The sequence below is a fragment of the Camelus ferus genome, chromosome 18 (genome assembly GCF_009834535.1).
Source record: "Camelus ferus isolate YT-003-E chromosome 18, BCGSAC_Cfer_1.0, whole genome shotgun sequence".
NCBI classification, from domain to species: domain Eukaryota; kingdom Metazoa; phylum Chordata; class Mammalia; order Artiodactyla; family Camelidae; genus Camelus; species Camelus ferus.
Genome location: NC_045713.1, coordinates 28,966,623 through 28,978,320, shown reverse-complemented (window position 1 = coordinate 28,978,320; position 11,698 = coordinate 28,966,623). Strand labels below are relative to the sequence as shown.

General features: G+C 53.0%; 1 protein-coding gene across 1 annotated transcript; it reads right to left on the bottom strand.

Annotated features, from left to right (window-relative positions):
- Window positions 1–1,062: 1,062 nt before the first annotated feature.
- On the bottom strand, window positions 1,063–2,905 carry SOCS1 (suppressor of cytokine signaling 1). Its single transcript, XM_032460791.1, has 2 exons — window positions 2,759–2,905; window positions 1,063–2,187 (listed from the first exon to the last, which is right to left on the bottom strand). The coding sequence occupies exon 2, from the start codon at window positions 2,135–2,137 to the stop codon at window positions 1,487–1,489; it is 651 nt and encodes a 216-aa protein (XP_032316682.1). The 5' UTR covers window positions 2,138–2,187; window positions 2,759–2,905; the 3' UTR covers window positions 1,063–1,486.
- Between the last annotated feature and the right edge of the window lie 8,793 nt (window positions 2,906–11,698).

Below are 11,698 nucleotides of genomic sequence, written 5' to 3'. Positions count from 1 at the left end.
CGGCACTTTCAAGTCTGAAAGGTATTATTAAAAATTAGGACACTCCATTATAAGCATGTCCAAAGCTGCAGAGGGCCATCCTAACTTCTAAAAAGAAGTGTGATGTGTCTGCGAGGCTGCTTAACCCTAAACCTGAAAATGGCTCAGTTTCACCAGGTGCAGCAACACAGTCCTGAGTGGCCAGCAGGCTGGCCACTGATATAGGAGTAACCATAAAACTCTGGCATTCTCTGGTGATGCTGGCTCCTGAAAACATCACCTCCTCTATCCACTATGCATCAGTGCTTACTACTGAGGGTTACAGCAAAGCACCTCTCCCAGCAAGCCCATTGTAGAGGTAGCCACTGAGGCCCCGAGAGGCAAAGGGAATTGCCCAAAGCTGTCAGCAGGGCCCTTCTGCCACCACAGACCACAAAGCGTCTGTCTCCAAGTTGTGGGTTCACCAGAAAGTCCATGAGACAGAACAGGGGAGGAAGAAGTCAGACCCAACCCTATATTCCCATCCCATCTAAAATATGCCTCCCTAGATGCTGAGTTTCAGAATGTGCCACTCCTCCTTCCAAAAACTCATCAAGCCCCCACCCCCACTCTCTTCCTGGAAGAAGTTGTGGTCATAGAATGAAAGAAGTTTCCTCTCTGTCATCCATTTCAAACAGATTTCTGGGAAGACAGCCAAAAAGGCCCAAGTGTCTTCTCTGACACAGGAATGACCACAGGCAAATTTACCCTGCCTCAGTTTTCTCTTCTGTAAAATGGGGATAAGAGCCTTGCTTCATAGGGTTGTCTTTATAGATTAAGTAAATTTAAGCACAGAATAGGGCCAGGCACACATTAAGTGCTCAAATATGAGCTGCCATTTTACCAAACACACCATACCAAAACTAGACTGATGGTTCCTCTCCCCCTAAGAACTGTGAGTGGAGCCATTCAGGTTCCCAGCCACAGAACATGGGCCACACACCTTCAGCCAAACGGATCAGTCTTAGGACCTTGGACACACTCAGAACCATGGAAAACCTTTGACCAAAGCACACTCTCTAGAAACCTTTTCTTAAAAAAAAACTTTTATAATAAAGTTTATTACCTAAACTGGTGGTAAAAAATATAAAATAGGATTCTGCACAGCAGAAAAATAAAGCCAGAGACCCTCCCCCAACCCCTGGTTTGTGCAAAGATACTGGGTATATGTAAACATGAAGAGGTAGGAGGTACGAGTTCAGGTCCTGGCCCCAGACACAGTTAAGTTAAGCTGCTACGACAACCAGGGGAACCCAGAGGGAGCACCAGGAGGGGGCATCCCCACAAGAGGTGGGGAAGGGTCTGCAGCCCTGTCTCCAGCCCAGAGCAGGAGGCGCCTCGCCCCCTACACCAGCTCCCTCCAACCCAGGTGGGGAGGGCACCCACGTGGTTCCAGAGAAATAATAATTAATAATAGAAAATAAGAAGGCGCCCCAGTTAATGCTGCGTGCGCGGCGGGCGCGGCCGGTCAGATCTGGAAGGGGAAGGAGCTCAAGTAGTCACGGAGGACGGGGTTGAGAGGAATGCGCGCCAGGTTCTCGCGGCCCACGGTGGCCACGATGCGCTGGCGGCACAGCTCCTGCAGCGGCCTCACGCGGCGTTGGCGCAGCGGGGCCCCCAGCATGCGGCGCGGCGCCGCCACGTAGTGCTCCAGCAGCTCGAAGAGGCAATCGAAGCTCTCGCGGCTGCCGTCCAGGTGGAAGCGGCCGGCCTGGAAGTGCACGCGGATGCTCGTGGGGCCTGAGGCCATCTTCACGCTGAGGGCGAAGAAGCAGTTCCGCTGGCGGCTGTCCCGCACTAGGAAGGTGCCCACGGGCTCGGCGCGCAGCCGCTCGTGCGCCCCGTGCACGCTCAGGGGCCCCCAGTAGAAGCCACAGGCGTCGAGAAGCGCGCTGGCCCGAGTGATGCGCCGATAATCCGCGTGCGAGCGGAACGTGCGGAAGTGCGTGTCACCCGGGGCCGGGGCCGGAGTCGGGGCCGCCGGACAGGGCCGCGGGCGAGCCGGGGCCGCAGGCGAAGAGGAGGAGGAGGAGGAGGAGGAGGAAGGTTCTGGCCGCCGTCGGGGCTCTGCTGCCGTGGAGATTGCATTGTCGGCTGCCACCTGGTTGTGTGCTACCATCCTACACGCAGGGCCGGCCGGAGGAGTGGGCCATAGCGTCCGGGGGTGCGCTGATGGGGTAGACAGGCAGTGAGCGAGGAGTCTGGGTGGGGCTGGGCAGGTGAGGGCCCGGAGGCAACTTGGAAGGGGTGGGGCTGGGGCTGAGCCGCTCCTAAAGGGTGAGGGCGCAGGATCAAGTCGGCGCGGCCCTTTGAGCCTCAGTGGGCTTATCTAGAAAATGGGCTTCCCCGTCCGCGGAGCACTTCCAGGTGGGAGCTTGGTGGGGCAGAGTGCAGCCTTGGGGTCTCTCGGAGTTCGGGTAAGAGAAGGGGGCGTGGAGAGAGGTGCTAGGGAGAAGCCTGCCCCAACTCCGGCTACCCGGCCCTTGGCTCACTGCCCCGCGGCCGCCGCCTGCTGGCCAGGCCGGGGACTGGAGCATCGTCAGGGAGATTTGGGCAGAGGCAGGAGAAAAGCTGCGCTGCGGGAACCCCACGCGCGGGGTCTGCCATGGTGGGGCCAGCGGGGGCCAGGGGCGTGGCGGCTACGACCCCACCACGCAGCCCCGGAGCCCGCCCTGACACCCGGCAGTCCTGTGCTTTCCTCCCCTCTCCCTCCCGCTTTCTCACCCACTGCCCCGCTCACCTGGCGGCGGGGCGCGGGGCGCCGCGGGCGGGGCGGCTGGGGTCTCCGGGGCGGCTCTCGCGCATGCTCCGGGGCCGGGAGCCTAGCAGCTGCCACGGCCGCAGCTCGCTCTGCTCCGCGCCCGCCCCCTGCACCAGTCTTTTAAACTGGCTTGGAGGCGTGGCCCGCATAAGGCTCCGCCCCCGCAGGCCCCACCCCCCGCAGGCCCGCCCTTCCGCGCCACTTTCGGTTTCTTTTTCTGCGCGCGATGGAGACCAGGCCGGCTCGACCTTTTCCAGAAAATCGGGGAGCCCTTCCCGGGAGGCCCCCTACCCTGGCCTAGCCTCTCACCTGTCCTAGGACCCCCTCCATCAAGGTCTCTAGCCCCGCCCCTGAATCCCTTGGGCCCTTCTCAGACTCCCCCTTCGAACCTGGCGGCCCTACTTTTGCCCCCACTACCCTTGGTCGCAGATTTCTGCATCTAAGCCCTTTAGGATACTCTGGACTGACCCTGACACACCCCTCTCCCCTGCACCCATCTCAAGTAGATTTCTGTCCTCTACCCTGGAACCAGACACCTCCACCCGACGCTGGAGTCCCGCCGTGGATCCTCGGCACTGCTCGCACCATTGTCCTGCCTTCGTAGTCCTGGGCTCTCTAGATGGCCGCCTCTGCACCCCTCCCTGCCTGTCTTGGGCTTCCCAGGAAGCAGCATCCTGACCACAGGCTTCATAGGAACCCTTCGGCGGCACGGGAGGGGCACCTCGACTGCAGGCCCAGTTCCTCAGAAACCGGGCGGGGCCTGGTAAGGTCCCCGGTGGCCTTGACTGGCCCTCTCCACTATACAACATCTGGAGAAACTGAGGCCCGGGGCTGAGGGGCTGTGATTTGCAGTGACTGGCAGAAGGGGAGCCCTGAACAAGATGTGCCCTCTTTACTTTTATTTTGGGAAGAGAAGCAGCTGGGCACCTCTAAACACAATTTGGAACCCAGTGAAAAGATCGTTCATTTTCAGATTTGATAATTCCGAAAACCTACTTTGAGTTTTCCTGCTCAGCCCTCCTTTCTCCCCCATCTCTACTACTTAAGATTCCCCTCCCACTGCTTGAATCGGGCCCCCTCCCCACACTCAAACTTCGCGCTTGGGATGATGGGGTACCAGCTATGACTTGTACACTTGTGTGTGATCCTGTCTGTCTTGGAGAGGTACGGAGTAGGTGCCTGGCTGCTACATGTATTTTTGAATGAAAGAAACAACAAATGAGCATTGGGACTGGTTAGTGGTGAGTCTCAGAGCCTGGAGGGGTCATGGGAAAGATGCCAGGCTTGGAAGCTTGGGCCACACACTGGCACACACTGCCCTCTACAGGCAGCTCTCAGACTGCAGCCCAGCTAGCTCTGCTCCAAGCCTTGGCACCAGGTCCTCCTGCCTGCCTCTCTGGTGCATTCCTTCCCTAGCCCCAGAGAGCCCGGGCCCCCTGTGTTTCCTCATGAACACAAGGGGGTAGCTCAGAACCAGCCTTGCTTAGGAACCCATTGGCTGCCTGAATTCATGTTGATAACAGCTGGTATTAGTCATTGATGTAGTGGTCCTGGAGTGTGTGTGTGTGTGCGTGTGTGAGCACGCAGGGGAGTGAGAAGATGCAGAGCCATGCGTGTGCCAGGGGTCAGGTGCTGTGGTCATTCTGGAGTCACAAAATATAAAGTAGCACTTAAAAGCTGGATTTTGGACCCAGAATTGGTTACCGATTCTGCAACTTTCTGTCCTTGTGACCTTGAAAATGTGGTTAACTCATTCGCCTTGGTTTTTCCATCTATGAAAGAGGTTAATAGTACTATCTCCCTCATAGTGCAGGGATTAAATGAGTGATTACGGGTCAAGTGCTTAGAACAGTCCCTGGGGCATAGTAAGCTGTCAGTAGGTGTTTGCCATTGTTGCCGCTCTTCCTTAGCTGCTGTCTGTGGGTGTGGCAGGGTATTGGAGCACGCAGACACGTGGCTTCATTTGAGAAGCCCTGGTCCAAGGAGTGCAGGCCATAGAAGGCATGGGTAGAGTAGAAGGAGAGTTTCACAGAGGTAAACCAGGCCCCTGGATGCTGGCAGTGGGAGGCATAGCACCTCCTCACTTGAGCTGGGAGCGGGTGGTCCAGACCCAGCTAAGGAGGCCAGGCCAGGCTGGCTCCTGCATGACTTGTCTTCCTGCCAGCATGTCTCTTTGGCAGGCCTCTGGGCAGAGGGAAATCTATAAATAGCTGATGGCCCATATCCCCTCTGCACCCCCCACTGACAGCCCAGATGGCTACTTAGGAGAGCCACCTCTTTTCCCCAGGGGCTAGGGCCTCGTCCTCTCCGCCCCCCACTTGCTGGCACACTCCCACCCATCTGCGTGGAGCCCCCTCATTTATTTCATTTACTGACATCTGTGATGTATTGGCCTAAACTGACTGTATGCTAAATGCTTTATACTTAGACCATTGGGTTGAACACAACAGTCCAATCTGCCCATTTTACAGATAGGGGTTAGAGGGGGAGTCACTTGCCCAGGGGCACATAACTCAGAAGGGGCAGAACAGATATTCATACCCAGGATGTAGGACCCCAAAGCTTTTGCCCTTATCAGGTGTGCTATAAACTCCCTTCTACCCCCACCCCCAACCCCCAAGATCCCTGGTGATCTCAAATCCCCGTCCATCTTCTAGAAAACAGTAGATGCCAAAGAAATCAGAGAGATTCATTTGTGTCCTGAGCCTGCCTGGGGAGGAGTGAGGACAGTTCTGCCGACTTCCCTCTTCTTGGTAAGATGGGGAGGCTCCAGGTCTTGCCAGGCAAGCCTCTGTCTCACCCTCTGTGGCTCTGGGCCCTTCGGCGTCTCAATTTCCTAGCCTATACAATGGGCCTGGCCTCATCCTCCACCCTGACCAAATCCTGGTTGCGCAAGCCTTGGTGAGTGAGGCACAGTTGCTGAGAACACGTGGGTTTTCCTTACCACCAGCAGTGACAGTTACTATAGCTTTGGTTTCATTTTCTGAAATCCTGAATTCAAAATGAAACCAAACCCAGATGCCAAAAGGGAATAAGAAATCTGCTGATTGACAAGCATCTGTCTCCTGGCCCTTTCTCCCTGGAGGAGTGGCACTGGACTCATACGAAGCTAGGGAGCATGAGAGCCCTGAGGAGCTCAGACTCGACAGATGTGGAGCTCACAGGCAAGCAGCTTGCCCTCTCTGGGCCTCATTTGCCCCATCTGCAAAATGGGCTTTGGACGTTTTGTATCCTCACAGAGCAGCAATGGAAGCAAAGCCAAAAGTGAAGTGCCAGGCACAGAGAAGGTGCTTAGCGTAGCTGACTTCTTGTCACAGGGCAGCTGGGTCAGCAGTATGTCCACAGCTAGACATGTGGGCTAGTTCTTCAGCTCTGGCAGCCCAGATGTGAGGGGCCCAGCCAGCAGCTGGGGAGAATCAAGATCTTGACCCTTGGCGCTGGTTTTCAGTTTCTCTTTCCAGCTTTGGCAAAGTCCTGCTGGGAAAAGCAGCCCCTGGTCAGGTCGTGTAATCCTGAAACCTGCCCTCTTCCCCAGTGCTCCTCCGTGTTTTTCATAGCCGAGGCTCCCAGGGGACTGTGCGCCTCTCAGGAGCCCCAAGCTGCGGGGCTTAGCACAGGGATTCTCCCCTCAGCCAGCCTGGGTTTAAATCTGTCGCTTAATAAGCACATGGCCTGGGGCCAGCTTTTTAGCTTCTCTGTGCCTCAGTTTCCTCATCTGCAGAATAGGGGTAATAACATTTATTTCACTCTTTCAGTTTTTATTCAGTAGGTAACTATTGAGTGCCTACTGTCTGCCAGGCACTGGGAACTCACGGGTCTTCAAGTAGACATAGGGGAAGCAGACAATGAATTCATAGGATCATTTCAGATCATGGTTTAAGTGCCATGGGAAAATAAACAGGGGAAAAGGGAGCAACACGATGTTTGTGGGGTGGGGGCAGGTGTGAGGTAAGGCAGTCAGGGAAAGTCTCTTGGAGATTAGAGTTGAGGCCTTTCTAAAAGTGGGATGAAAAGGATTCCAGGTAGAGAGAACAGCCACTGCAAAGGCCTTGTGGCGGGAGTGATTGGCATACTTGAGGATCAGAAAGGAGACATGTGCAGTTGGTGTAGAGAGCAATGGGGTGAGTGCTGGGGTGAGGTATAGAGTTTGATAGGGGTCCAATTGATGGGGCAGGGCTTTGTTGGGATGTGAGAGGGGTTAAGAGTACATCCTGATTGCAGGAGACATTCCTCCAAGCCCAGGAGACACTATAAGACTGGGTGTAGAAAAAACCCTCTGGCTGCTGACTTTCCGGACAGCTGGGGCTATAGCCACAGTGACCTATAGTGGGGGCCTTGGAACATACCTCATGACTGTCCCTCACACACGAGCTCCCCACCGCCCCCTGCCCAGTTCACCACACTAGCCCCTGAAATGGGTGCAAAGACAGTCCCAAGGGAAGCCAGGACATTCATGCTTTGTCGTAGAGAGCACTGCTTGGGGAGCCCAGGGCCTGAGTTCTGGGGTCAGCCCTCACTCCCTGGAGACCCTAGAATAAGAGTCACCATTTGCTGAGCTTCCTCTGGGCCAGGTCTTGATCATTGTCTCATGTGAGGTAGAAGCTGTGTGTTGTCATTTACGAGATGAGAAAAGTACTCCTTGGGGAGCTGGCGGAACTTGGTGAAAGCAGTTTGGAGAGCTCTGGGGCTTGGTGGACGCCAATTAGAGGCCTCTGTCCAGAGAGGTTGCTTTTTTGTGTGAAGTGGAACCTGGTCCCAGCTGGTCCCAATAGCAGGAAAGACAGTGTGTTTTGGTGGTGGGAAGGGGTGTGTGGCTGGGGACACTCAAGCCCAAGGACAAGGCTCTCGTCGGGGACAGAGGGGGAGTGATGACCTAAGCTGGTGGCCGGACTCCAGAGTCCTGGGGAGACTTGGTGAGAACATTCCAGCAGGCCTATTATCCCCATGTGACAGGTGAAGAAAGGAGAGATTAGGTCAGAGATTATGTGAAGTATCCAGTATGAACCAGCTTTCAGAAGGCAGTCGCTGGTATTGTGTTAATAACTCCAGAACAGGAGGTGCAGGAAAGAGGAGTTCTGAGAGCCCTGGTTGTGGGGTCCAGACACACCAGATCCCAGGCCCTCTGCTCCCACCCTTGCTGTGGCTTCAGGCAAATTGTCTTAATCCAGTGGCCAAAAGAACTGTCACGAAGCCCAAATACTGCAGACCCAGCACCTTTCATCAATAAGTCTCTCAGGACCTCGCTCAGAGCCCATTTGTTCCGTTTTTCCACACTGTTCTAATAGGCCAGTCTGGTTCCCACCCTACACCATCCCGTAACTGGCAAAGTAGGTCCCAGCAGCTAACAGCAAGTTCAGTAGCAGTCACATTCGGCAGGTGACGTGGCAGGGAAAGGAACTTGCAGGAGCTGTGAAACTGACATAGGAACTGACCAACAGCGGGTAGGAGCACTGAGAGCAGGGGCAGGACGACACCCCTCCCCTCCAGCCCCGGCTGTGAGAAAGCTGTTGAGAGTGGAGGTCAACTGTGTGCCCGGTTCTCTCGGCTTAAGGCCTGTTGTTTCAGGGCACACAGACCAGTAGTAGGCTTGACTGTGGCCCAGGACGTGGGAAGCCCAGTGTCTGCAGGCTCAAGAGGAGGCACCTACCTGGCCAAGCTGGCAGGGCTGAGCAGGCTCTGGGAGGAGGTGACATTTGACCTGAATTTTAAAAAGCACGTGAGACTTAGCCCAGGAAGGAGAACAGTGTGCACTCCTGGCAGAGCATGGCCCCAGCAAAAGCCTGGAGACCAAAATTTGAGGGCCCGAGTGGTGGGTGGCAGGAGATGACGCTCAAGGAAGTAGGGGTGGCCCTGGTGCCGCCCTGATGGGGAAGGCAGTGGGCTGGCTGTAGCCTCCCCTCGCTCCAGGGCAGTGAGTCCCTCTGGAGAGAGCCTTCTGGGTCACCTTTCCTGGACCAGCAAGTCCAGAAAGGACGGATGCCCCTGAGAAAAGATAATAACAGCACTTCGCTGACAGAGTTTACATTCAACACTCTTATACTGTATTTTCAGAGTCAACAGAGCTTTGCTGAGCACTTATTAGGTACTTCCACTGATGCACATTCCTTTTCTCCTTAATTTACTTTTTCCTTTCTTGATAAAAAAGCAAGCATTTCCCCTCCCCAGACATACCCCCAGGAACCAGCTTAGTCTATGTCCTTCTAGATTTTTTTTAAGCACTCACATAACCTGCATTCTCCCACATAAAAGTATCATGTTGCTTTGTGCAGAATTTTTCCCTCCATCAATGGTCCATCTTTCTCCATCTTTTCCTTTTCACCCAACAACACATCCTGGCAATCTGCAGAGATTGCACAGAGATCAACCCCATTCTTTTACAAATGGCAAGACAGTCCTCAGTGAACCTGTGGGTTCATTTAGCCATCCTGTGGATGGACACATAGATTGTTCCCAGTTTTTTGCTCTTGCAACCGTGTGACCCTGAACCCTGGCACACATGTGTGAGAAACGTCTTGCACATTTTAAACGTTAGACACTTCCACTTGCCTGCCAACACGCCTCTGCATCTTTGTCCCCCTTGGAAGCTGCATTTGACCATGTCTGCCTCCCTGTGCGCTCCCTAGTACATGTTATGAACCCTTTTCCGGTTGTGCCCATTTAGTGGGCACACGAGTGGTGTCTCACTGACGCTGTGCATTCTTTCATTTATTCAGCAAATATTTACCGATCTCCTAATGTGTGCCGAGCACCGTGCTAAGTACCAGGGATGCGGCTATCAGGAACAGCATGGCGCCTAGGACCTCTTCACAAAACCCAAGATGCAAATAAGGCTCTGGGAGGTTAAGAGACAGGCCTAAGGTCACCCAGCGAGGGAATGAGGGAGCTAGGGGGTGAATCTACAGAGTTTGAGGTATTCTTCTTCCTGAATCGTGCCTCAAATGGACATCTCAACGCAGGCTCTGTCCCCTCTTCCCTGGCTGCTTGCCCTCCCCCCAGGACTGCTGGGTCCCCTCAGTGACTACTAGGGCTTGCAGGAGTGACAGCTGAGAGAGCAGTCCCCCCACAGGCTGGGCTGTCTTTTTCTCAAACCTCACTTCACTCCAGTATCCCACTGAGATTAAGTCTCTTGGCCAGAGAGGCAGGTTAGGTTGTGTTCAGAAGATGCAGAGCCTCTCGGTGGCTGAATTTAGCATCTATTTCTCTGTGTTTCCTGAATTTGGGTTTCCAGCAGGCCTGTCCCCAAACTACTGCTGCCCTACCCCAAACCAAGGAAGTGAAAGAATGAATCTGTGGTTTGATTTTTCTCCTCTTTTCATCATGTGTCTGACTGCGAGAGGGGAGCTGTGTGCTTGTAAGTGCTTGCTTGTGCGTGTCTCAGTGTGTGGGAGGGGAGGCATGTGAGAGCCTGCGTGTATATATGTGTATATGTGGTGGGGGATGTCTGAGAGTCCGCACCTGGCCCTTGGGCTTTGTGTCTGAGTGGGTTTGAATGGCAGTGTCTTTGTATCTGTAACTGGGTGTCTGTGTGTTTGTGCCACTCTTTTCTAAGTGTTGGTTTCAGGGAAGTGTGGGCTTAAGGATGGGTTCATAAAAAACACAAATGACCCAGTCTGTCTGCTTCCCAGTTCACTTCCTGTTACAGAGATCGTGACTCCATAGTAGAAGTGCTCCTACCTTCAGTGATCATATCATAAAAGGACACTGTCCAGGGAATTGGGAAGTCCTTTGGTGAGTGGGTCTCAGAGTCCCTGACTTATCCTATGACCCTCTGTCTCCACCTCCTCCCTCAAAACATGCTCTCTAGAAGCACTTCCCAAATTCTTTTGTACTGAGGTGTCGGTGCCTATCATGGCATTATGTGGCCTTATGTTTTTAAACAGGGAACCAGGAGGTTTGGGGCAAAGCATGAATCTCTGATCTCAGAAGATGATTTCTGCCCTCCAAGAGACCTTGATCAAATCACTTCACCTCTGAGAAATGCAAATCAAAACTGCAATGAGGTATTCACTTCACACCAGTTAGAATGGCCATCATTAAAAAGTCTATGAACAATAAATGCTGGAGAGGGTGTGGAGAAAACAGAACCCTCCTACACCGTTGGTAGGAATGTAACTTGGTGCAGCCATTGTGGAAAACTATATGGAGATTCCTCAAAAAACTAAAAATGGACTTACCATATGATCCACCAATCCCACTCCTGGGCATAGTATCTGGAGGGAACTCTAATTCAAAAAGATACGTGCACCCCTAATGTTCATAGCAGCACTATTTACAATAGCCAAGACATGGAAGCAACCTAAATGTCCATCCACAGATGACTGGATAAAGAAGTTGTGGTATATTTATACAATGCAATACTACTCAGCCATAAAAAAGAATAAAATAATGCCATTTGTAGCAACATGGATGGACCTGGAGATCATCATACTAGGTAAAGTAAGCCAGAAAGAGAAAGAAAAATACATGATATCACTCATATATGGAATAAAAAAAAAAAAAAACATAAATGAACTTATTTACAAAACAGAAACAGACTCATAGACATAGAAAACAAACTTAGGGTTACCAGCCGGGAGAAGGGGTAGGAAGGGCTAAATTGGGAGTTTGAGATTTGTAGATATGACTATATATAAAATAGGTACCAACAACAAGGTCATATGTATACAGCACAGGGAACTATATTCAATACCTTGTAGTAACCTATAATGAAAAAGAATATGAAAACAAATACATGTATGTATACGTATGACTGAAACATTATGCTGTGCACCAGAAACTGACACAACATTGTAAACTGACTATACTTCAGTTAGAAAAAAAAATCATTTCACCTCTGAGTCTCAGCTGAGTTTCCAGGAAGGTCACAGGACCCACCAAGGGCAGAGTGCATGCCAGGCTGTTGACGCATGCATTATTTCA

What these genes read in the sequence shown, in the direction of transcription:
- SOCS1 (XM_032460791.1), bottom strand. Translation starts at nt 2,137, where the DNA reads ATGGTAGCACACAACCAGGTGGCAGCCGACAATGCAATCTCCACGGCA.